Raw genomic sequence first — 25,065 nt, 5'->3', positions numbered from 1 at the left:
AACAATCTGTTTCTTATACCGATTAACTTGGACGGTTGACGAGAGAAAACATCCGTTTTTAAATTCATGGTAAAATGTGCAGGAGTCCGGTCAGCCGGGAATTCCGGTTTAACTGAGTTTTCCAATGCTCGTTTGTATCCCGCATTCAGAGGTGCAAACGAGAAACCTTTTCCTGCAGGTCAGTTACTTTCTTATTAAACGTTAATTTGTTGTCGTTGTCTCAGATTTGGGGATATTTAAGTACATGAGAAAGTGTTTTAAGTGCGCTCTCTTAATTCTTTTTTAGGCACTGTCTGAAGCCTGCGGTCAGGAAATAACCACGAAGCACATGCTGCCCGTTGTACTGAAAATGGCAGGAGACCAAGTGGCGAACGTCCGTTTCAATGTAGCCAAATCTCTTCAGAAAATTGGACCAGTTCTGAACACTGAGTAAGACTTGAGTATTACTCTGGTTTAAGAAGTAGATTTAAATTTTTACCCTCTCGTGGGGAGTTAGAGCAAAAATTAAAGGTCAGTGATTTTCCCTTTACCTGAGATAGGGGTTTGTGTAAAGATGATCATTTAACAACCGTGTCTGAAGCGTTCACTCCGACTTCTACATTGAAGCTACTGTATGATTTTGTATGCCATTGATTGCAACAGCAGATCGTTGTCTGAAGCTATTGAGGATTTTTGCGATTACCTAGTTAGTATCCAGAAATTGCCTAAAGAATTAACTTTTTAAAAATTTTAAACTTTCAAAATTACCATAGAACGTGTATATCCTAGAGCCTTTATGTGGCTCAGAGGACTGCCTTTCACAGACAATCCTGTTGGATTTCAGTGCTTTGCGGGAGGAAGTGAAGCCAGTACTGCAGAAGTTGGGCCAGGATGAAGACGTGGATGTCAAGTACTTCGCACAGGAAGCTATAAGTGGTAGGCCTTTCTGTTTCCGTCCTGCACCTCGGGCTGTGGCTGCGGGGGTGGGCATGAGCGAGGTGGGCAGGCCATGGTGAAGGGGAGCGGAGGGCCGAGAGCGTCTACAACGCCTGGGCCCCTGGCCCCTGTAGAACCTTTTTGGCCCACTGCTGAGCAGGCCATTTTCTTCGTCCCAGGGATCGGGCTGGGTGGACTAGGATTCTCACTGGTAAGAACGGTTTGTTGTCTGGATTATAATGGTTTTAAAGTTTAACTTGATGAGCCTGGCAGAGTAAAGAAACTGACCACGGTGAGAAGTTAACCGTGTCATGCTTTTGGGTCATTGTTGGCATAGTGAACAGTCACACAGATAGTTCATGAACTTTCTGTGCCACTAACTTGATTCTGTTTGGAATTTTCCAGTGCTTGCATTGGCATAATGAGGAACAGGAGGGAAAAGACTTTACTAAATTCTTATCACAGATTTCTAGTCAATGTGTTCTTATGCTGGGTGGACACAGAGTGGAAAACCTTCAAGACTTCATCCAAGCAAATGGCAACAACTTACAAGAGATCAAATTTCAGTGACTTGATTCTTTCTGAAGACGAAATGGGATTGTCTGTCTCTTCACTTTTGGGATAATTACATTTAACGCATTCTTCTTGTTTGTGACCAGTTCCTGACCCTTGGTCGGTCATTTCTTGATTGCCTCCTAATGATTATCCGGCACCATCGGGGCTCCCGCACGCTTGCTGTTTGTTTGGTCAGGCCCCGGCCACTTACTGTCTCCAACCACGTCTGGATGGGTTTGGACCCAGACAAGGAGTGGAGTGATTCTCTTGATGTTGACATGTATCTGTGTGTGTCTCTCTCCATGATTCCAAAGTTAAATGTACATGATTTGGAATACCTTATTTTATAAACACTCTGGGAGCTACACTGAGATGTCACCTAGTGAAAGCCACATATTCCTGGATACTGATGGTCTGCGTTAGTGTCTCCCATGAAAGGGGAGTGTGGAAGCTCAGGGTTCACGTAGAGGTTGTCTTGGGGTTTATTTGCTTGATTTTTGCTGTAATCATGTCCTTCGGAAACCTGAAACACAGATGCCACTTGCTGCTGGCGGGGTGTTGGAAGCTGACTGAATTTCAGTGGCTCACCATGGCAACTGCATTCAAACACCGCTCCTTCGCTCCCTCCCCCCACCTCCTTTCCTGGTCTCTCCACCAGAAGCTTAAAACTTAGTGCCTCCTGACAAGCAGTCGTTTTACTGCTTCGTTGTAAGATTGCCCTTTGTGTGTCTGCTGAGTAGAGAAACCACTCACTGGTCGGCTTCTGGGAGGGATTCCTGCTCTCTAGCTGGCTCCGCTTTCAGCTCTGCTGACGTCTGGTCCTCGCTGCCTTGTGCCGCCGGTAGCTACCAACTGAAGCTTCCTTCCTAACGTCTTGGTGTGGGTGACGCTGGAGACTTACCGTTTGAAGTGTTTGTGTTTGTACTTTACGGTAAAACCTCGTTAATTTCTCCTGGAATTTAAGGTAATGAGCCAAGCCGAAGGGTTTGCTGAAGCAAATTAATACTATGTCAGGAAACCCATAGTATCTGAACTACTTCAATCTTTTTAAAAAGCTCTCTTTAAAAAGCCCCCTTTATCCAATTGATAGCCAGTTGATATGCCAATTACTGATCACTCTTTTCAGTTTTATTAAAAAAACTTCCATGAGGATCGTTAGGGGTTACACCTTTTTTTTAGATGTATTCATTTTACTCTAGGTCCCTGAAATATTTATGTATTTCACCGAGAACATTGATACTTTTTCTTTGAGATTTCAAACTCGCCTTGTCCTAATAATTTTAATTAATGACGTTTCATTGTAGCTTATGTTTTGCTCCTCGTATGTTGCTGTGTGGTTTGCTTGTTTCCGTTTGGGTTTTTGAATTGTTTTCTTTCACTCACAACCTTGTGTAAACCCAACGAGCCCTGTCCTGCTCCGTGAAGGTGAAGACTTACTATAAAGGTCTGCACATGAAACCATTATGTAAAAAACCAAGTTGGACCAAATGCTTCCAGGTTTGTCATACCTTAGATAAACAGAACCTGACTCAGACAGTATCGGCCTGCATTTGAAACTGCCAGCTGCCTTCTAGGAAGTTTCTGTTTTATTACTTTTTGGGCCAAGGATTAAATCTATTGCTATGCAAAAAATTTTCCTGCATTCTCATTTTAATGTCTTTACTGTTACGCTGTAAACACTTTAATTTTAGTTTGATGGTTCTTTTTGTTCTCTGCAGGCTGTGTTCCACTTGGTGAATTGCATATTTGAGAGGCTATTGTCTCGGATTCTTGATTCTTGAAACAAAGTCACACAGCTATTGCTTTACTCTTTGGTTGGGAATGCCATTGGTTTGGGGACAGACTTTTAAATGCCTTTTAGACTTTAAGTGTACTCCTGGGGAGCCCTGAGCACTGGCCTCTCCCTCCAAGACTGGTCAAGAGGAGACAGAAGCCCTTGATTTCTCAAGCATGGGTCTGGGAGCTAAGCAGGGCTCTGTCATTTTGGGTGACCCCGTAGGGACTTGATTGACTTTCTGATTAAGCGATAGGGAATCCCTTCTGTTACTCAGGGGAGCTGTTCTCTGGCTCATAACTGGTCATATTGGCCATGGATTACTTTTCTTATCTTGATTTCATTAGAATGTCAGCTCCAGAAGCTCTGGAAAGGCAGGGATTTTTGTCTATTTTTTTGTCTTCTCCTGTATCGCCAGCACCTAGATCAGTGTCTGGCCTAACTAGAAGGTGCTCAATAAAAACATGTTGAATGAATTTCTAAAACCTGTCCTCTGATGTGTTGCGTGCGAAGAACGTGTTGTCGAAGGTACCAGACTGCGTCTCCTTCTCCCGCTGGCCCAGGAAGGGCTGTACCACTCCTACGCGAGGGTTGGGCCCCCCTTCCTCAGGCCCCACTTTGGCAGCGGCCCCGCTGGGGTTGGCGTGATGGCCCCCAGTGTACGTTGCCGGGGAGGAGCGTAGTTTTTGTCCTGCCCCCTTGGCGTCCGTTCAGTCAGGGAGGAGAGTGGAGCAGAGACAGAACAGGCTTATGCCAGCATAGCGGTCCCCTCAACCACGGGATTCATCTGTGTGTTTCTTCCCACGTTTGTGTGGCTTCCCCGTCATAGGATCAAGAGGCCAGATCCTGTTTCTCTGCGCTGCTGCGAAGACAGCAACCTGAGGACGCGTCCTGTTTCATGAGAACGAACAGCTCAGTGTGTGGTTTTTGACAAGGGCTAGTTGCAGTGATGGCCCTTGGCTCATGGAGGTGCCACGGCTTGGCCACTGGGCTGCGGGGCCCCGGGGTCTTTGCTGGACGGCTCGTCCTGATCAGCACAGCGGCCCGACCTTTGAGCTGTCTGGTCCAGGCCTCCGGGGTGCTCACTCAGACCTTCGGGGGAAACGGACGTGTCATTCCTGACGCAGAGGGGAGCCGCAGCGGTGCGTCCTCGGTGCGGCGTTACCCGTCACCGTGTTGCCGCGGAGTGGAAAGTCGATGCTTTCCTGGAGCACTCACGTGCCGGTGGCCCCCCAGGGACGGTGGGGCAGGGCCGCCAAACTCGCTGGGTGCGCGGCCCAAACTCGCTGGGTGTGACGCTCTGGTCCCCCGCCCCGTGCTCTTCTCTTGAAGCCGCCTCCATCCGCTCTGCCTGGAGCCCAGAGAGCAGGAGCCGCCGCCTCAGTTTGAGGATGAAGTGCTTGTGCGCCGGTATGGGATCGTCTCCCTGGGATTTGTGTCACCGCCGCCATCTAGGGCCTTGCCCCTCTCTCCCGGTCACTCCTGTGGCGCCGGGCCTCTTTATGCCTACAGTGGTCCCACTATTCCCCGTTCGCCTCCATGAGCCCCCTGATTCCAGGAAACTACATAATGTTCGGTTGAGACGGCAGCCTTCTGGAGGACGGAGTTGACTCGCTGGGTAGTGATGCCGACTCCTTCCCTTCTCCAGGTCTCTGAAGCTGACCCTCCCACTTCTGAGAGGAGCCTGGTCTTTTCTGTCCGGCCGGGGCTCTGCAGGCAGTGACCGCCGTGTGGGGGAGCACCCAGCTGGCACCCTAAGACCCCGTGGGGTGGCGCTCGGTGGCCCTTGAGGGACGGGCACCTTCAGTGAGGGTCTGCGGTGCTTCCTGGGCCCGGGTCCCCGGGGCCGTAGCAGTGCTGGGGCAGCTGGGGGCGGAGGGGGGGGGGGGGCCTGGCTGGGACGTGCTGGTGGGCGGGACCCAGGGCCGGTTATGGGACTGCCGTCTGTGTCTCCAGTGGTGGCCCAGAGGCTGAGGAAGCCAGACTTCCCTGCGAAGGACAGTGAGGAGCCCAGCGCTCCTGGGGCCAAGAACCGCTTCCTGAGAGCCAGAGGGCCCGAAGAGGACCCAGGAAAGGTAAGCGCCACGGACACCTGGGCTGCAGGTGCGCGTGCAGGGTGGCCAGCGTGGCGTGGTGCTGCAGCAGGGGGACGCAGAGTGGTACCTTTAATTCTCTTCAGGAGACCGATTTTTCCGGCCAACGGAGTGTGGTTTTAAAGCCTGTTGCCCTCCTCCTCGTCCTTCCTTCTGAGGGGCGGGGTGGGCTCTCCAGAGCTCTGGGGCTCCTGTGGCCACAGGCCTCCCGGCCGCCCTCCCCGGCAGAGGCAGCGAGGCTCACACAGAGGACGGGGTGGTTGGTGGAGTCGCCTCGGGAGATGCGGGTTGTTCCCCCTCCCGTCAGAGACTGGTGGCCATTCTCACTTGCTACGGCTCCTCTCAGGCGGTTCTCTCCATTCAAGGGAAGCACCATGTCTGTCGCTTGCGCTGTGACGGGGCCCCAAGCCCCGTTTGAGGTATGTCTAGGGGAGGTATACGGGAATTTTCAACTTGAGAGTAACTGCTCATTAATCGAAGCTGGTGCCAGCGCCTGCTCTGGGGCTTTTTGTTGGGAGTGTGGTGTATGGCTCACAAATCCAGCTGACTTGGAACAACACGGGTTGGGGTGCTGACCCCGCCCCCTCGGCCCTGCATAGTTGAAACTCCACATAGAACTTTGGACCCTCCAAACGTAGCTACTGATAGCCTTCTGTTGACCGGAAGCCTTGCCGACGACACCAGCAGTCGACGAACACGTATTTTGTGTGTATGTGTATTATTTCTTACAGCCAGGTCTGCTAGAGAGGAGAACGCATCTTAAAACCCTAAGAAAGGGAACTACACTCACACTGGATTTAGGGGAAACCCTGCGTGTAAGTGGACCCGCGCGGTGCCCACCCCGTGTGTCGGGGCAGAGGCCTCAGCCGCCCGCTCTTGAGCTCGGGCTGTGTGTGGTGGGTTGGGCACAAGTCGGCCTCCTCATGCCTGCTGTGGTGGGTTTGCTTGGGGAACATTCTGACGTGGAAGGCTTGCCTTCCGACTCTCCCTGGCTTCTCCCTCGTTCTAAGTAGACTGAGGCCACGAGAATTTGGTCCTGTTGTCCAGGCCCCGCACTGCGGTCCTTCACCGTAGAGTGTTCTCCATTTCCTGTGGGCTGGAGCTGCCAGGCATGCCCGGTTCGGGCAGCTGCCCCCCACCCCCCGCCCCTCCCTGCCCCGCCGAGCTGTCGTGATGGTGGCTGCACCCCGGGCTGCGCTGGGGGACAGTGTCGCTCACAGCTGCAGCCGGCCGCGGGGCCCCGACACGCGCCTGAATGCTCGGCCCTTTGTGTCTCCCGGAACTTGGCCTTTGGGAAGATGCCTTCGCCGAAGGGGCAGGACGGAGTCACATATTTTTAGGCCTATGCCTCAGCCTTGCTTGGGAAGAAAGGTGTTAGGTGTTTTCCTACAAAGTCAGGGGCAGCTGGCCGTGCCACTAAATAAATGTAGCGCGCACGTCTGACCCGAGCGTGGGACGCCGGAGGCGACCTCGCCGTGGCCGACCTGCTCGGCTAAGTCGGCAGCCCCGCGATGGCCGCGTTAGCTGTCGTTCCTTGAACTTCGGGCCTCGCGAACTGTGCGGACTCTCCTTCGGTCTTCACGGCCCTAAACGGGAGGTGCCGTTGGCTCCGTTTGTCGGCGGGTTGTGAGCCTCCCCCCAAGTCCTGTCTACTTCGGGGTCTCCTGGCATTGGAGGCTGCCGAGGCTGCAGATCACTGAACCCAGAAATACCCCCTGCCTTCCCTGCGTTCGTTTCTCTGAAGGAAAATGACCTGAGGGTGAGATGGAAGGAACTGAGTGTTGCCAGGCAGAGCCCTGCGTGTCAGGGGCCGGCAGCCAAGTGAGTGATCCAGGAAGTCATCCAACGCAAGCCAGAAATTGTTCTTAACCCCTCCCTCGCCGTCCGTGCCACTGGCCGCCCGGGTCGGCCTTGGGGCCTGGCGGGAGCCGTGGGGCATCCCTGTCGCCTGGGCCGGGGGAGGGGAGCCCGAGGCCAGAGCCGGTTCGGTTCCTCTGGTCGCAGGGTGCCCGCTCGGCCCTGCGCCTGCAGAGCAGATGTCTGTGCTGGACGTCACCCGTGCCCCCTCCGCGCGGGACCCGCCGGGGAACAGCGTGGCCGCCTCGAGCTCCCGGCCCACCCCAGGTGCGCTCAGCTGCCTGGTCGTCGTGGCCGTGGCGGCGGCCGGGCCGTCCCCCTCCTGCCGGGCAGGGCTTCCCTCCAGGACGCTCTGCGGTCGCCCTGCGGTTGCCCTGTGGTGATGGGGCTGCCCTCCGTCAGGTGAGGGTTAACACAGGATTTGTTTATTGAATCACAAAGTAGCCGTCACATGATTTTAATCAAAACACCATTTCCCTGACAACAGTGATGTCAGTCCTGTTATTGCAGGAAGGAGCAGCTGTGAGGGACATTCGGTCTCCACGCGGCCGGGTTTGGAGACTCAAATCCAGGGAGGCATCCGTAGATAATGGTTGCGGGCGCCGACGTGCCGAATCCTCCTCTTCCTCCGCTCCCCTCGGTCCAGCAGTCCGTCCGGCACAGATCCCTCCTCCTGCACCCCTTTCTCCTTCCGCTCTTGTTTCCACTTGTGGTTTTCCCAGCTTTCCCGATTTCCCCCAGGCTTCACGCCATCTGGGCCCCGAGGACCTCTGGCCTGTCTTCCGTGCTCCAACTGGGCAGCTCCGGCTAGCCTGAGGTGGGGCCACCGGGCAGCTCAGTTGTCTGGGCTCTTGGGGCCAACCTCCTGCCTGTTCTGTCCTCATTCCCCCCCCCCCCCCCCCCCCCCCCCGCCCGAGAGCTGCCTGGGGGCCTCCTGGGCCATCTCAGGAGCTCAGCTCTGGATGCCTGGAGGGAAGAGGCCCGGAGAGGTTGCCGGAGGCCTGGGCGTGGAGGACGCGCGCAGGAGACTGGAGCTCAGGAGGCCGGTTGGAGCTCTGGCCTCTTCCTGGCACCATCCCCACTGCTGGAGCTTGGGGCCGCCTGCCCCTCTGCCCAGGGGCTTGGCCTGAAAGTTGCAGGTGGATGACAAAGGCCTTCTTCTGGGTGGGATGTGGCTTCTCGTGGATGCTCTTCCCGCCGTGCGACCTGTGGCTGGTGCTGCCCAGAACTCATGACCGAGAGTGGAGGAATCCAGGCACCAAAGTTCTCGGTTCTCAACCTGGAGCAGGTGCTCAGAATTGGGCAGCCACCCTTGGCCAGTGCCGAGGTCTCCCAGGTGTCCCACGCCCATGTGGGAGTCTGCTGTTGGGGGGTGAGGAGCTCAGCGAGAGCAAGACGGGTGGAGGGGAGACTGTATGACGAGCTGTTGAGGGGCTTTCTGCTTGGAGGGCCCGGCCCCCCTTGACCCTCACAGTAAAGCTAGGAGTTAAATCAGCTGGTGCGTGTCCCCGAGTTAGTCCTGGGAACAACGAGCCCTTGCCATGATGCGCTCAGGACCCTGGCGGGGCCGGCAGTGGTGTCTTGCCACCTCCCACGCTGTCTCTGGCACTGTCCGATGTCCCCTATCCCCAGCAGGCGCCGCTCTGCCTGGAGGGCCTTTCTGGTCGGGGGTGGGGACTCCAGCAGGTGAGCCTGGGGAAGCGACGCCCTGTTCTCCTGGCCGGGCCCTTCGGTCCCTGGGGCCTCTGTGCTGGCACAACGACCCTGCCCAACATGTGGGCTTCTCTGGTGACTCCAGGACAGCTCCAGTGGGTCTCATGCTGAGGAGGTGCCTGAGACTTCAGGGTCCCCTGCATGGTGTGCTTCTAGGAAAGGCCTCGGGGCCGCCTCCTCCATTCAGCTGGGCCCCACTCGCAGCTGCGCAGTGGCCCTGGCACAGTAACGGACTCAGTCCTGAGGGTCGGCACCCTCAGACCCGTCCTCTTACAGCATCTCAGGCCTCATTATTTCCTCCTCCTCTTTGAGGAGCAAGGAGAGATTGAGTCGGAAACTCTCAAAGCCTCCCTGATGTGGAGCTTGACCGGACTCTGCCTGCGAAGGAGCACGGGCGTGGGGTGCGAGGCCTTCCGTGCCTGGGCAGGGCCCAGACGTGTGGCGATGGTGGCGTGCTGGTGAGTGGACTGCAGACACCGTGCCCCTCTGCAAGTGCAGGCAGTGTTGCTGAGTCCCAGCCCCCACCGGGCCTGGCAGAGACCCCGGGTCTGGGGTTCAGCTCTCCCGAGGGGGCTCTCCCTCCTCCACGTGGGCCAAGACTTTGGCTCGCAAACGCTGCAGAAGGGAAGGATGTCCTGGAGAATGTTTAAGTCAGGGGCCCGACTGGCTGGTTTCGGTCACTCTGTGCCAGCAGGTCTGTTGTTTTGGCTTGTGCCCTGGGCTGTTTTTGGCAACACGAGGATGATGGAGAAATTTGGTGGGAAAAGGGATAGTTTGCAAAACGCCATTACTGAAATTGAGTGCTTTCCTTTTAAAAAAAAAAAAAAAAAAAGAGGCAGTTGAACCTCAGGGTCACCAAGTTCTTGGGTTGGCCAACAGGGGTAACAGCTCCCGAGGTCAGGACCGAGCACCTGCATGCGGTGCTGGGGCCGAACAGGTGGGCGCAGAGCGCCGTGCTCTCTTGCTGTGCGTGGCCGCCCCTGCGGTCGCAGGCGATCCCCGCGTGGGAGCTCAGTTCTGCAGCATGGGCTCCGCTGCGATGGTTTGAGTGAAACCAATTCCCCGTTGAACTCGCTGCCGGAAAGCGGGATTTCGCGCTGCCCTTTCACTCGGGGTCTACTCGCGGTGCCTCGCAAAGGGATTCTCCGGCACCGGAGGGCGCCGGGGCGGTGTGCGCGCCAGCAGCGGGCGGAGGGCTCCTCAGGCCAAGAGACGGGCCACTGTGGCCTCGCAGCGGGGGCTTGCGGCACCCCACCCCTCCCCCCAGTTGCTCTGCAGCTGGAACTGGGGGAGCCCGAGGCGCCCGCCCCCCTCCTCTGCCGGCCTCCCTCTCGGAGACTCCGGGAGAGCCAGGCAGCGCGGCCCAGGCGGCGGGCTGTGGTCAGCCTGTCCCCGCCAGCCTTCTGCAGTGGCTGACACGGACTCGGGCGATCTCAGAGCAAGGTATTATTTACCCTGCTGACGTCAATGAGAACATATTATCCGCTGTCCTTTTCTGGAGCCTGAAATGGGCACCAGAGCTCAGGGAACACAGCCACCTTCCAGACTTCAAATAAATTCCACTCAAGGCCCGATGAGGTAAAGGCCCCATCTCGTCCGTCTGACATTCAGATCACCCAGGCTCTTAGAAAACAAGTTGTTTTTATTTTAGTTCAATTTTATGTTGGAAACATAAAAACAGTACATTTTCTTCGCAGAAAATTACCCCCTTTAAATTACCATTTGATAACAAAGATCATTTATTAAACTGCATTTTAGGCAATTTTCTAACAGTGAGGGACAGGTTACATTTTGATTTTTTTTTTTTCCACATTGGAGCTATTATGATTTGCACTCAAAATACCAAAGCTATTGAACTCACCATTTTTTCTTAGTAACTTAAAAAAAAAGCACACAGAAAAAATAACTACAATTAGATTTTTATCAAAAGGAACTCTTTCACAAAACCAAAGACCAACCCTCCTCCTTTCAGAAATAAGCAAATAATCTTGCCCTTTCCACAAAGTGCAAATATCTCGATCACTTTTATTTCTTAAATTGCAGTCCCCAAAGAGAAGTGGACCTTTTCTTTCTGCTTCTTTTCCCTTCGGAGATCTTGGCCAAGGCGGGTTTCTTTCACCCCTAGTGGGAAGCCATGGCCACTCGCATGGCCTTGATGGAGATGTTGAACCGGCACACACATCAGCCAGCCAGCAGCCGTCCGGGTTTTCACTGTTGGCTCATGCGACCGTATCCTAGGCCGGGGTCGTGTTTCTCCAGGGTGCTGTTTTGTACTTCCTCTTTCACAGCTCCCCTCTACCCACCCACCCTGCCTCTGTTCAATCAGAGTGGGTTATCTTTTTTCATCCCTAAAAGTGTCTAATCAGCACTTGTGTCTGACGGACCTTCCCTGTAAAGAAATGGTAAGGTCCCTCGTCGAGGCCAGGCAGCTTTCCAGATTGTTCTCCAAGGGCCTCCCTGGGGCTGAGCCTGGGGGGTGGGGTGAGCAGAGGCTCCGCCGTCAGGGCAGGGTGGGCACTGCCACCATCCATCCACTCCTCCTACTCCTCTAGGAAGTGAGCGTCATGCGACTAGAAGGAACCAGACATGCGGGCTGGGAGTCTGACCTCCGGTGGTTAAGCGGGCCCTTGAAGGATGCGGGGTCCAGGGCTGTAGCCTGTCCCTGCAGGCGCCTCTTCCCCGAAGCCAGGCGGCTGCCAAGGGGAGAATCTGGTTGCAGGGCCAGAGCCCCCTTCAGCTGCTACTTTGCTAAGATGGGGCTCTGTTGGTGGGCTCACTAGGAGAGTCCAATGCTACCGCGGTGGGGGTGGTGGGGGAAGAGCCTGCTCGAGGAGCTGGAAAACCCCAGAGCCCGTCCTGGCCCCTCCTGCATGGGCTCTGCTCGCTCGGTCCGGTCACCTCAACTTTGAAGAGCCTTGGTTTCCTCAGCTGTGGGAGGTGAGCCTGTGTCCAGCTAACTTGATAGACTGGTTGTGAAATGTGTGTGGATTAATGTGCACACGTTCTCACGCAGGGGAGCTGAGGGCCGGGGTGGGAACCGGCAGGGCTCCCGGCTGCGGGGTGGGGTGTGAGCGGGAGGCTCCGTGTGGGGGTAGGACACCTGCCTGCGCCCCCACCCCTTCCGGGCCACCCGCCGAGCGGGGCCACACCACTGCGCCTGGCAGAGGACGTACGTCCATGAAAAAAAGGTTTTTGTCTGGTTCAGAAACACAGACAGCTGATGCTGCTCTTGTCTTTCACCCTTCTGAAGATGTTTTGGGAAGTTTTTGTAGACTTAACACGGTGATCAAAGATTCCTGCCTATACAATGACTCCAACTTACTACCTGTTCTCCAGTTTTTACCTTTGATGTCTAGGTACAGAGAGAGAGCGCGGCTCGGGGGGCTGCGGAGGAGGCAGTAGAGATGGCCCGGTTTAGGGGTACAGATGTGGCCAAGGTACGCCCCCCCACACGGGTCCGAGGACGCGCTGTACAGTCTCTAGAGGAGGAGGAACGTGAAAGAGGTCTGGAGTAGGATATCCTCTAAACCAAAAGGGTGCTTACGTGTAACTGTTGACAGAAGCTCTTAAACGTGATCCATGGACTCGCGCGGCGCCCCCTGTACTTAAGTACCACGGCCTAGAGATGGGGAGGGCCCCGCCCGGGAAACCACTCATCTGATGTATCCACGTCCCTGAGCTGGTGGCCCTTCCCCGTGGTTTCTGGTTGGCCCCCCAGGCACCCCCTGGCTGCATCCACCCGCTTCTTCCCGATTCCGGGTGCCCCCCGCTCCCCCCTGAGGTGCTAATGACAGCGTGGGGACAGAGGGGGAGAGGCCTGGGGGTGGCGGGAGAGTGGCCCGTTTCCTCCCCAGAAGGGCACACGCCCTGTCCCACCTGACTCAGGAAACAGCCTAAGTCCCCAGCCGGGCTTGAGTTCTGAGGAACAGAGGGAGTCTGACTTTCTCTTTCCGAGGGGGAGGAAGAGTTTGGTACAGGGTCCTTGGTGCCAGGTCTTAGTCCTCCTCCGTGGGCCCCAGACGTTAAGTGGATAGCGGAGACGGGGCGCTGCCGAGAACCTTCTGCCCCGTTCTCAAGATACCGCGAGGGCAGTGCCCGCTGGGGGGGGGGGGGTCAGTGTAGCCCCCCAGGGCCTTTAAAAGGGAGGATTTCTGTTGTGGTAACACGGCGTACTTGCCTTACAGGGACCAGCATATCAGTTGCATGTAAATCCCAGAGACTCATTTGCCCAGCTGGAAATTGCAGACCTAGTGCATTTCTCCCAAAGCAGAGACTGATACCCCTGGATTAAAAAAAGAACATAAAAAATAAAAGTACCACGCGTATTGCACTTTTTGCCGAATGACATTTTTACCTCACGTTCATCTCACCAAAGTCTCTTCAGAGGAGCCTGGTTTACAAGACAATAAAGCTAATGATTACTATACAGTAGTGCACACACTGCTAACGTGAAACAGACTGGAAAGAGGATTTCAAAGAAGCCTCATAAACAGAGCAATACGAAGCCTTCTTCGTGTCATCTTAGTGTGTGTGAAAACTCGGAAGCGTACAGAGGTCACTACTTAGGGGACAGATCACACGGGGCTGGGAAAACACTTGACCACCACCAGTCTCCACTCACCAGCTTACATTTCAGTCAAGACGATCGTTGTGGAATTTATTGATTGCTGCTTGAAATGAGGAAAGCAAACAGGAGCTTACGACACGGGTCCGGCAGAGTGGTTCACGCTGTTCCCAGACCTGGTGGCTGCTGGGACTGTCCCCCCGGGCCGGCCTCACCTGTCAGCCACAGCTCAGAGGTTTCCCAGGCCCATGGCCCAGGGCCTCTGTGTCCACCTCTAAGTAACATTCTTGCGATCCCAGTTTCAGGCCGGAAGGCATTTTAATTTCACAAATACTACAGCGCTTCTGTAGATTTTGGAAAAAAATCCTTTAGTCTAAAATCAAACCGTGTTTCATAACTGGCTTATTTTGCAGACTGAAAACAGGTTAGAGATGGTAACACAAGCATCGCTTAAATGAAACGATGTTCTCTATCTTCTGAAACCATGAATCTGAAGCACGAGGAGGAATAATCCACAGAATGAACAGAATTCATTCCTCCTGGGTTTTCATGAGTTGTGGCCATCAAAAAAACAACAGTCCTCCACCTCACCCTCTCTTGCTAACCCCGGACCCTCACCCCACCCCCTGCAGAGCGCCTCCCTGATACCAGGCTAGGGGCTTCTCACCTGCTCGGGCAGACTACAAAGAGGAAAGGCAACTTAAAGGTGTTTCCAGATGCAGCATCAGTGTAGTGTCTCTCTTTGTGCTTTGTGACGCTTTGTGCTCAGCCCAGTCACCTGCTGCTAGGACAGGCCGGGCTACAGGACAAACGACCGTCTGTCAGGAACGCTGGGTGGTTACTCGCTCCTACTAGGTACACAATGAACTAGTTGGTGCATCTAGCTTTGACTTCCTCTGATGAGTGAATTGGAAGGGTTAAGGTTACGTTTCGCTAGTCCTAGAACGTGTTTGGCAGATGGTCTGCTAGATGGTTAACACATCTGTGGTTCTGAATATTGCTGTAATACTTGAACATTTCATTACAAGTTAAAACTTTGAAGGAAATGAAGAACGCGATTCCCACATGGTGGAAAACAAACTCCGAAGGGACTTTGGATTCAGCCTTGACATAAATGGCAAACTGTTGGTTTCTACAGAAAAGAAAGAATTAAAGCACGGTCTGGGCAAAAAGGCACGGCACTACCACTTCACATGGGAGATCGAAGTTCATTTTTCTTGTCCTTAGAATTGCTAAGCCCTACATGAAACTGTCCAAATGTACAAAGCTCCATAAACTACTAGCAACATAGAGTATAAAGTCAAAGTAGTGACTACATTTTAAAAGAGCCGCGAGGCCCTCTGAAGACTGACCGCCCGGGAGCAGCGGTCTCCACAGAAGACTCTGCCGGAAGAGCCCGTCCTCCCCTGGCCCAGGGCCGGTGCTCCCCGGTCTCCACTGCGGTGGGTCTCATGGTTCTACAGGTGACAGAGTAGGAGCCCCAGAAACCTCTGAAAAGGGAGGGGGTGGGGGAGTCACTGCTCCGGGTGGAGACGACTGCCAGTATCAAGGCTCAGTCCCGGCTGTCACTCAGCAGCCCCTGAAACAAAGCTCACGTCCCCCTGCTTTGCAGTGGTCTTGGGGACGACCTGCATCAGCAGCTTCAAACTTAGGATCCGGTGACCGAGCACAGTTTTCCTTCCTATGCGTCAAATCCCACTACGTATTCTTGACCTGCCTGAACACGACGGGCTGTCGCTTGGCTTCGGTGAAAAATATATTGCATTTTTTTTGTGTTTCGTTTTGCCCAGATCTAATGGCACACAGCTGTTCACCAAGGTTTCCCCCGATAACGAACTGCTGTAGGTCTACAGGAAACCTAGGTCTGGATGTCTCATGACAACATCTGTCAGCGCCTCCCACCAGCGTTTCTCCACTTGATCTAAGGGCACGGGCTTCAGCTCCGACGTGTTCCAGCCCCTCGCCCCACAAGACCGCGGTGAGACCGAGCCAAGAGGAAGCGCTGCGCGCCGGGCCAGGCCCTCCTGGTTCCAGTTGGGCAACGTGGTTTTCTCCTTTTGGGAGAGGGCAGGAAAGTAAGCTTGACACTTAAAAGGCTGGAAAAAAAATAGAAATCCACATTCTTCCCTCACTTGACCCGCCTCACTTCCTGCGCTGAGGTCAATTTACCAGGACGTAGCCCCCGTGCTGTGGATCCACAGCCTCCAGCATCTCACAATCGAAGAGTCCAGGGAACTCGGCGAGAGCCAGGGGGTCGTAGCTGGAGGCGGCCTCCTGCAGTCCTGAGCTCCTGGGACAGTCCTGTGCCGCGAGGCCGCTCTGCGCGGCTCCATCCATGGGGTACTGACAGGGCGGGGGATAGTCCGGCTCAGGGGAGGCCGCCCCCGGCAGCTCGCAAGTCTGATAGGGGAAGCGGAGGGGCGCGGGGGCGGCTCCCGCCTGCGGGGGCGGCGGCGGGGGCGGCGGGGGCGGCTGCTGCTGCTGCTGCTGCTGCTGCAGGTGCACGGGCAGCGCAGGGGCCCGGGGCCCGGGCGAGGAGGGCAGGGGCCGCAGCCGCAGGTCCTCGTACTGGTGGCCGAGGAAGGGGCTGTACTGCATCTGCTCCGGGGCGGGTTCCAGGACGGGGCTCAGGGGCTGGGCCAGGCCGAAGGGCGGGGGCGGCGGCGCCTGCGCAGACGCCTCCTGGCGGGGAAGGGGCGGCGGGAACGGGCTCTCCGCTATCTGCATCTGATTAAAATAGGCCTGCAGCTGAGACTGTTTCTGCAGAAAGAGTCGCTTCTGGTGGAGTCTAAATTGGCAACAGCAAAAGAAAGAAGTTTAAATCTTCCTCAGGGATAGCGATTTTAATATAAATCCAGGATCAGTCATTCGCTTCCGTCCCTCCCGCTTCTGTTGTCCGCGCAGGAAAAAAACGGGACAGGAACCGACTGTTGGGTTTCTTCTACCTCCTACTTCCTGATCCCTCAGTGCTGAAGTGCACACACTTTTTGTCTGAGACTGAGCTTTTCTCCCCGTGAAGCAAGAGGCACCTTTCCCACCTGGGGTGTTTCAAAGTGGGGGTGGGGGGTTCCCCACCCAGCTGGCCTCTGGGGGCAGCTGCAGGTTGACGGATTAGGGTGACTCCTGGTCAGGCGTGAGGGCACGGATTACCCCCCGGGGAGATGAAGTGTAACCCACTCAAGCTGCTTTAGGTCACAGCTTCTGAAAGCTTAGGTCTATTCAAACCCCAAAGGGTAAGGAAACAGCACACTTCGGCCGCCGTCTCCTGCCGCCGGTATCCCGGGACACTGGAACATCTAGCTCAGTCATCACTTCTTGAAACCTATTTTCTACTTAGCAGAGGCAAATGCCATCCCGAGCGGGGAAGGACGACACCTCCAGCGACCTCCCTGTCTCACCTGTGTTCCTGCAGCTGCTGTTCCAGGCTCCGCGGGGCTTCCTTACAATAAAGCTGACAGGTGTTCTGGGCTTTGGACAGAAGGCCGGGCTTCTGGAAGAGCAGAAAAAGAATTAGGAGCACGACACTATGATGTCACCTAGGATGCAGTGACCACACGGTACGCTTGCCCGGAGTTGCCCAGAGGACGAAGTCAACCGTGTCCTCCAGAATCTGCGCGGGGTAATAAGGGCACAGACGCTTCCTCCCCGAGACCCGGGGCGGGGAGCCGTGCGGCCCAGTGGCCCTGCACCAGCAGGCCTGTGTGGTGTCCGCTTGCCCAGTGTGGCTTTTCCATTTCTAAGAGTCCTCTAGAACTGTAAGGGTCGTGGAGATCTAAAACTGAAAAGGTTGAGTTAAATGTTGACAGCCAGGATCTTAGTGCCTGCTGAATAAACTGGGATCTCTGTGTATCAATTTTAAAGATTTTCAGGCATTAATGCACAGAACTGATACTAAAATTTTGTTGCCTTGAGATTTCTATTACTCACTACGATGCATAACATTCGGAGCAAAGAAACCGGGTTTCTGGCTCCTACCGGTGGCCTGATTCTTGCCTGGAGCCTGAGGACAAATCCTTTTCTGCTGTCAATACAAGCACGAGGCTAAGTCTGAACAGGTTCCTAGAAACTACAGATTCAGAGTCCATCTACCAGCCTATAGACAATACAGCATCTCCCCTGAAAAGTCACCAAGCAAAAAAGGTTTCTGCTGTGCTGCAAAGCAGATTCTCGGCGAGCACAGTGAGCGGCAGTAACAAGGGGAACGTCGCACCTGGAGTCTGTGCTGTAGGTACTGGGCCTCCAGGCTTTGCCGTGGGGACAGCTGAGGACGCACACTGCTGGGGACAGTGGAGACCGTTTTCTGCTGCTGAGAAACTTCCTCCTGAGGAGCAAGGGGGATGGAAAGATTTTCAACTCTCCATGTGGGAGAAAGTTTTAGTTCTGTGTTTAAGCACCTTGGCAAATGTCCGACAGGAACTCCAACTCTGTCAGACTTAATACCTAACGCTTTTTATGTAACTAGTAGGCTGAAGGTTAATCACTTGGCAAAAAAAGGTATCCACGTATCGTCTGTAGTAGACGATTACCCAGTCAGTACTGTGGCGAAGGCGCCTGACAGCAACAGGCCAGTACATTCATGTGACCATTAAATGCTGTAATACCCGTGATGCACCGAAAACAGGCGCAAACTAAAATTTATTGGGTAACCAATATTTTTTGGTATTTTTAGCATAAATAATCCACTTAAAATATTTAATGAAGTGACATCAAAAGTAATGGCATGGGAGCCTGAGTGGTTCCGTCAGTTGAAGCGTTGGACTCTTGGTTTTGGCTCAGGTCATGATCTCAGGGTTCGTGAGTTCGAGCCCCACATCAGCCTCTGGGCTGACAGTGCAGAGCCTGCCTCGGGTTCTCTCTCCCTCTCTCTCTGCCCTTCCCCTGCTCTCTCACACACACATTCTCTCTCTCTCTCTCTCTCAAAATAAATAAACTTAAAAAAAAAAAAAACCAATGGCCAGAAACTTCACATTCATGTGAGTTACTGTTTTTGTGTGTAGGCGTGGGGGAGGGGAGCTCAAGGGACACTGTAAGAAGTCGTTCATACAACATCTGCCATATGAACCAAACATAGCTTGAGACTCTCTACACCTCCTTAGGGCAGTCGTCACCTGGGCCAGCGGGGGTGGGTCTAGCCTGTCAGTGGCAGGTGGCAGCAACAAGGAAAGGTTCTGGGCTGTGAGTTCTCCAAAACGACCTGTTTGCTCCGGGACTGGGATCGATCTTCTAAACGAAACGACACACCCTTCAGGACACACTCCTGCCTCATCCTCAGAGAGCCCCCGTGGGAGGGGCCCGGGGCACCCACCTGAGGGCAAGCGCCAGCAAGGTCCTGGAGCTGGGGTGCCGCTGGGGCCAAGTCCTGGTCTGCCTCTGGCCCTAGCTGTTCATACAGCAGCTGCACTTTGTTCAACTCTAGGATTCCTTTGGTTCTAGCCAGATTCTGAAGATGTTGTCTAAATGCCACAATTCCTGAAAGAAAGAACGATGACCAGACATTGAAATACAACACAAGGCCTTCCAGTGATGAGACATGTGAAACCAACGTAGCCACAACCCCCCTCAAGTCCTGCCACAGGAGAGTTTTATGAGCCCCAGTCACCTTGGGTGAGGGAGGTATCCGACGCCCTGCGGCCCTCTCTGAAGCTCACTGGTGACCTGTTGTGAGCCTCTCGCTTCTGGGAGCTCAAAGCCTGCATGGCTGGGTTGGCAGGTCTCAGGCTGATGAAGGGAGAGGTCATGCGTGGGGACGGCTGATTGGCTAACATGATGTCCTTAAGGGAAGGGTTGTCCTCCAGAAAGTTCAGGTCCCTCTGAACAGACCCCATCTCATACTCAGAGTCCACACTGTCAAGGGAGGGGTTGTCACTCATGGAGAAAATTTTCCCTTTAAGAGAAAAAAAAGAAAAAAAAAAAAAGACCAAACCAAAAGATATATGGCCAGCAGCAAACAGCGCCTTCTTTGAACATGGAATACAAAGCACAACTAGCTTGAGTTTGCACAGCTCCGACATTCTTAGTCTCCAATCTCCACCCAAAACACTCTTCCAGAAACTTTTTCCATGTCAATTTAATCAGCTTCGAATTTAGTGGGGTGTGTGCCCGTAAGATCTCTGACACCCCAGAGAGACCAGAGTCCTTGATGGATTGCAGCGCGCCCACGTGACTCTCGGGAGCTGGGGACCGGCTCAGACGTATTTCACTTGACTCTTTGCGGCTGCTGACCAGGCCTAATCCTACAGCCCGCTGAGCCTGCTCCGTAAAGGACTAAGGCGTAGGCAGCATCCTGAGTGGTGGGGTCACTGCGATTTCTTGGGAGACGAGCAGGGTTCGGGCTGGGAAGACTCACCCGGCGCCTACTGACAGCCTACCTGAACCAGGCACCACGACCAGCTGATTGGTCACTTCTGACAGAGTGTGCCGTCTCTGCCCACCGCGCGTGGACTGGAACGCGTCGAAGGCCTGGCTGGGGTCTTCCTCAGCCTCCCCCTCCGTCTCCAGCCCCTCATCGATAGACGTCTCCATCATGTTGCTGGGCAACGACTGGCACCCCTTCCTCACGAGGACGGGAGGCACAGGGTCCAGCAGGCAGCCATTAACCTAAATGTCGGCGTGACGAGAAACTATCAGTTGCTGCTCTGCTGAGACGTCAAAAACAAAAAGACAAAAAAACAAAACAAAAAAAACCAACGAACCACACAGGAAAAAAATGGCAAGACTTGGAGCACTAGAAATTAAGTAAAATATTAAAAATGCACAGATCTGCTGCTCATGACAACATGTACGTGAAGAGTTAGGGCAAGTCAGCTGCAGAGCTCAGAGACAGAAGCCCTTTATGGCCCGAACCGGCACTACCCCCCCCCCCCAGGTTTGTTAGTCATCATTATTACAGTCAACAGTTTTTTTAGTGGCTTCCAGATGAGCACGGGTATATTGGCTTGAGGCCTACCATTATTATTATTATTATCTATATATTTTTTTTAAATAAGGGAAACGATGAGGAGGAGCAAGAGATAAAAAACAAGAAACCTGCATGGCTCATAGCTAAGAAAAAAAGAGTAGTCATTGCCATTCTTTTAATTGTCAACCACAAAAAATTCTGGAAGGTTCTAGATATACTTTTATGTTCATAATTTAAGTACCTGCCCATTTGATTTAGTCTTTAATTGGTTCTATGTGCCTGGGGAGTGGAAAAAAGAATTCTTTAAAGGCAGACTGATACCACAAAAAGGATCGAGGAAAAAAAGTGCAATGGCAAACAGCCCAAGTCTTCCCTTATAGAATAACAAATGACTCAGAGCCCCGAAATTCCAGCAGAGGTTAATGAGCACCAGGGCAGCGAATTCTCTCTCCTCCAGCAATGCACACAGCATCTAAAGCTTGTACCCCACGGGGGTGAGCTCGGCACAGCCCCGGAGCGAGCGAGAACTCGGCCCTCGTCGGCAGCCCGGCAAACCACCTAGGGCAGGCGGAACCAGCAGACAGAGGGGACTTGGGGTTGCCAGCCTTCCTGGCGGTAGAAGTCCCAGTGAGGAGGCAATTATTTACTTCATTACTGTAACTACTCCCCTGTGGAAATCAATCCGTTTTCCCCTCTGAATAGCTGCTCAGGAACAGCCGGTCACAAGCTGCTGAGTTCTAAGCGCTGCCTGCACCTGGAACACACTGGGCAGAGCTATTGTTTCCTTTGGAAGCCCGAGCAGCTCATGTATGTGAGAGGTGACGTGGGACATCCCAGTGCCAGACACAGGAAAAACTTTCCTCTTATGGCAACCAATCTGAAGCCACTGCAAGGCCCTTTATTTGGAGAGGGAGACTGTGGGTGACTCAGACCTTTGTTTGCTTGGGGGAGGGGACAGTTATTCCACAAAAACTGCTCTGGGGCCATAGCCGTTACTTGGACAAGGTGGCTAATGCATGACAGGGTTTTAAAGCGACAAGTGGTCATTTAAAAGGAAGAGTGGTAGATGCATTCTTCCTACACTAAGAACAATCTTCTCCACAAGGCACCAGCAAACAAAAAACTCTGACATCTGGCCAGTGACTCTTTAAGCTCCCTTTGGCCCTTCCCTAGGTAAGTGTTCCCTTTTTTTTTTTTTGACACACTCAGGAGTTTCCTTGTAGGAAAGAATGGCTCTTTGGGAACTTACACTCATACCTGGACGTTCCTTAACTATCTACGAATACAGTTTTCTAAAAATAGCCAAGGATGATTTAGAAATGAAGAAAGCAACAGAGAAAAGACTTATTAAGTAAATATCTACTGAGCATCTTTACACTTACAGAAACCTGTCAAAATTTTATCAGATCTTTCTTGCAGTATAGCCTTGCAACCAGGTTGGTTTTTTTCCTTAAGAGAGAAAAGTCATCGTTTCAGGAGCACTCAAAAGACCTTGCAGTTCCCCTAAATGTATGTTCTTTTCTTAAATTGTCTGCTTATAAATTATCTCCTTACCTAGACTACAACAGGAATGATATCTTTCATTTAACAACATTTCTTAATTCAATTTCATCCTGGAAAATAATGGCCTGGTTCTGATTTTTCAGATGCTGTTTGATGATGACCAATCAGAAAGCACTGTCAGGAGAGGGGGGAGGGCACTCATACATAGTTCCTAGGTGTGAAACACCTTCAGCTAGAAGTTCATTTCCTGAAACGGGTGATAATCACACCATCCTTGCCTGCCAATTTACCAGGGGTCTGATACAACAAATTCAGCCCTAGGACCTTGTGACTGAAATAGTGGGCTGATCTACCTAGGTGACCTAAGCTACTAGAAGTAAGATTTTTTGCACTAGGAAATAATCTAGGCTAACGGAAAATTTTAGGACTCCAAAATACATGAGTGAAACGGACATTTTCCAATACACTGTTTTTGTCTTTCCTTAAAGCACAACGGATCACATCTAGTGAGAGACCACACTGCAACAGGCAGTACTCATGTAGGAGTCAAACTCTCAGAAACTCTACCACTAACTGGTAACACCCAAGTCCAGCACAACACACGATTCTAGCACAAAAGACCGGTAGACTGTTATGTACTGAATGTTTGTGTCTCAACTGCCCCCCACCCCATACCCGTGGGCCAGATTCACATATGGAAGCCCTGACCTCCATTGAGGTGCTATCTGCAGGTGTAGTCTCTAGGGCGGTCCTAAGGGTGGGGCCCTGACCTGGTGGCATTAGCGTCCTTATGAGGAAAGATACCAGAAAGCTCCCATGTGCGAGCTCTTGCTTGCACACTCTCTCTCCCCCCATGTGAGCACAGAGGACTGGCCATGGGAGGACAGAGAGAGAAGGTGGCCTTCTGTAAGAGACTGGAAATAAAATTGGTCAGAACCTTGGTCTTCAACTTCCAGCCTCCAGAACTGTGTGAAAATATATTTCTGTTGTCTAAGCACCCCCGGCCTGGGGTATTTTGTTATGATGGCCTGGGCAGACAGGAGACCAGTGCACAATAGTAGCCAGTGGACCCGGAGGCTGACAATGTGTCTTGTCTCACGTGCATCATCAGTGCCAGGACAGCTGGGCGCGTACTGAGGTGCAGGCTCAAATTTCAGCTCTGTCACTTATCGGCATGTTGTTCAACTTCTGTAAAGCTCAATTTTTCTCATGTGTAAGACGGCTGTTTGGGGGGGGGGGATGAACTAAAATATTCTATCTGTTGTTATGATTTCCCGACCAAAAGAGAATACTTTAGAACAATAAAAATTTTAAAAGCATGAGAACAGAACTGTACCATTTTCTTTGAAAATATTTTTTACCATCTTGAAGCAAATTAAACAAATAACCAAGTGAGGAATAAAGAACTGGATAACCCGTTCTAGAAACTTATCCTAAGGAAATAATCAGAGGTATAGTCAAAGATTTAGACACAAGGATATTCACCTGAAGCACATTTGAGGATACAAAACAAATGAAAGTACCTGATGTCCAAAAATAGTAAATAAGGGTACATCTAATACAGTATATTAGGCCAGTGTTATGTTTTCAGATTGCATGATATGGGAAAAATGTTCATGATGTTATATTATGTAAAAACAAGATACAAAATTACATATAACAATATAATTTTGTTTTAACAAGTCTACCTACTAAGACACCCTCCACTCACCCATCCGCCCATCTGTGATCCACTCTTAGAGAAGATGCTAGAATATGCCTATCTTTGGGTAGTGGGATCGTGAATAATTGTTTTCTTTATCCCTCTGTGAATTTTCCATGTATGATTCTGACTGGTTTTATTTTTTCACTTATAAATCAAAAGTTCAAGTTCAGAACTTAAAAGGTAATCGTCTTACAGAGCGTTACAGGCATGTCCTTTTCAGACCTCAACAGAGTAAACAGACCTGGGACACTTGCATTTTCCAAGTGTGGCTACCCAGTTATGACGGAGCCTGGGAAATCCTTTTATTATAATGTCTAATACAATGTTAAAAGTGACTAAAACGCACGCACGTGTGTGTGTGTGTGTGTGTGTGTGTGTGTGTGTGTAAAACTCATTATTCCCATATAGAAAGGAAATGAAAACACTAACTCAGAAAGGTATTTGCACTCCTGCGTTCACAGAACCACTATTCACCAAGGCCAAGATTGGCAACAACCTAAGTGTCCATCAATGGATGAACGGACAAAGAAGTCATAAACGTATGTATCCATATATCCCTAATAATAATAATGAAGTATTATTCAGCCATGAAAAACCAAGGAGACCCTACCACTTAACACTAAGGATGGACCTTGAAGGCATTATAGTAGGTGAAATAAGTCAGAGCAAGACAATGCTATATGATCTCACTTAGATGTGGAATTGAAAAAAAACAAAAGAACAAAACCATACTCACAGAAACAGAGATAAGACTTGTGGTTACCAGAGGCGGAGGGGGGAGGGGGGCTTGGAGGAGGCGGGTCAAAAGGCACAAACTTGCAGCTGTAAGGTAAGTAGCAGAGGTGTGGTGCACAGCACAATGGCCACAGCTAATACTGCTGTAGGATAGACAGGAAAGTTTTAAGAGAGTATAAATCCTAAGAGTTCTCATGAAAAGGAGAGTTTTTTCTATTTTTTTCTTTTCTTTTTGTTGCATCTGTATGAGAAGAGGGATGTCAGGTGACCCTACTGCGGCGATCGTTTACCAACACATGTAAATCAACCATCGTGTATACACCTTAAGCTTACACAGTGATGCAGACCTATTAGTTCCCAATAAAACTGGAAAGAAATGGATTCTTTTCAAAGAAACCCTTAAAAGAGAAAGATGGCCCCACAAGGTTTGTGCACCTGCCCCTCGATGGTCTCTGTGTCATCTGGGGCTCTCAGCTACTGCTCGGAGTTGGGTGACTGTCTCAAAAAGGGGGTGTTTTTTGCAGGAGCCCCAAACCAATGTTTCAGTGCAGACTCCCTAAGGGATTTTACTGACACTTTTAAAGACTTCTGGGAGAAAGGGAGCGGTGAAATCTCTGTGACGGACAGTATCTGCCAGCAACTGCGAGCAGAAATGAATGAACAATACATGCATTTATGAAGCATCTTTTAGAAGACAAAAAACGGGCGGCCCAGTGAATGAGTAGGAAGTAACAGGAACCACAAAGGAGCCAC

The 25,065-nt window shown here is 52.2% G+C and overlaps 2 protein-coding genes across 4 annotated transcripts in view; one reads left to right on the top strand and one right to left on the bottom strand.

The window, feature by feature from the left end:
- The window catches only part of PPP2R1B (protein phosphatase 2 scaffold subunit Abeta), a 33,911-nt gene extending 19,760 nt beyond the window's left edge, over positions 1-14,151 (top strand). Inside the window, exons 13-17 of one of the 3 annotated variants that reach the window (XM_030333657.1) lie at positions 287-429; positions 824-915; positions 5,201-5,319; positions 12,264-12,344; positions 13,092-14,151. In XM_030333657.1, the coding sequence (XP_030189517.1) occupies positions 287-429; positions 824-915; positions 5,201-5,319; positions 12,264-12,344; positions 13,092-13,184 (528 nt within the window). In that variant the 3' untranslated portion in view covers positions 13,185-14,151. Of the gene's footprint in view, positions 1-286; positions 430-823; positions 916-1,320; positions 3,730-5,200; positions 5,320-12,243; positions 12,345-13,091 lie in introns of those variants that run through there. The other 2 variants (XM_030333658.1, XM_030333659.1) reach the window with 2 other exon arrangements.
- Positions 10,532-25,065, bottom strand: part of SIK2 (salt inducible kinase 2) — a 124,037-nt gene continuing 109,503 nt past the window's right edge. Inside the window, exons 10-15 of the mRNA XM_030333656.1 lie at positions 19,840-20,068; positions 19,071-19,355; positions 18,777-18,940; positions 17,682-17,792; positions 16,870-16,961; positions 10,532-16,259 (exon numbers count right to left, since the gene is read on the bottom strand). Coding sequence (XP_030189516.1) covers positions 15,632-16,259; positions 16,870-16,961; positions 17,682-17,792; positions 18,777-18,940; positions 19,071-19,355; positions 19,840-20,068 — 1,509 coding nt within the window. The 3' untranslated portion in view covers positions 10,532-15,631. The remainder of the gene's footprint in view (positions 16,260-16,869; positions 16,962-17,681; positions 17,793-18,776; positions 18,941-19,070; positions 19,356-19,839; positions 20,069-25,065) is intronic.

The sequence above is a fragment of the Lynx canadensis genome, chromosome D1, assembly GCF_007474595.2.
Source record: "Lynx canadensis isolate LIC74 chromosome D1, mLynCan4.pri.v2, whole genome shotgun sequence".
In the NCBI taxonomy this organism is placed as follows: domain Eukaryota; kingdom Metazoa; phylum Chordata; class Mammalia; order Carnivora; family Felidae; genus Lynx; species Lynx canadensis.
This window is presented reverse-complemented; position numbering and strand designations above follow the sequence as displayed.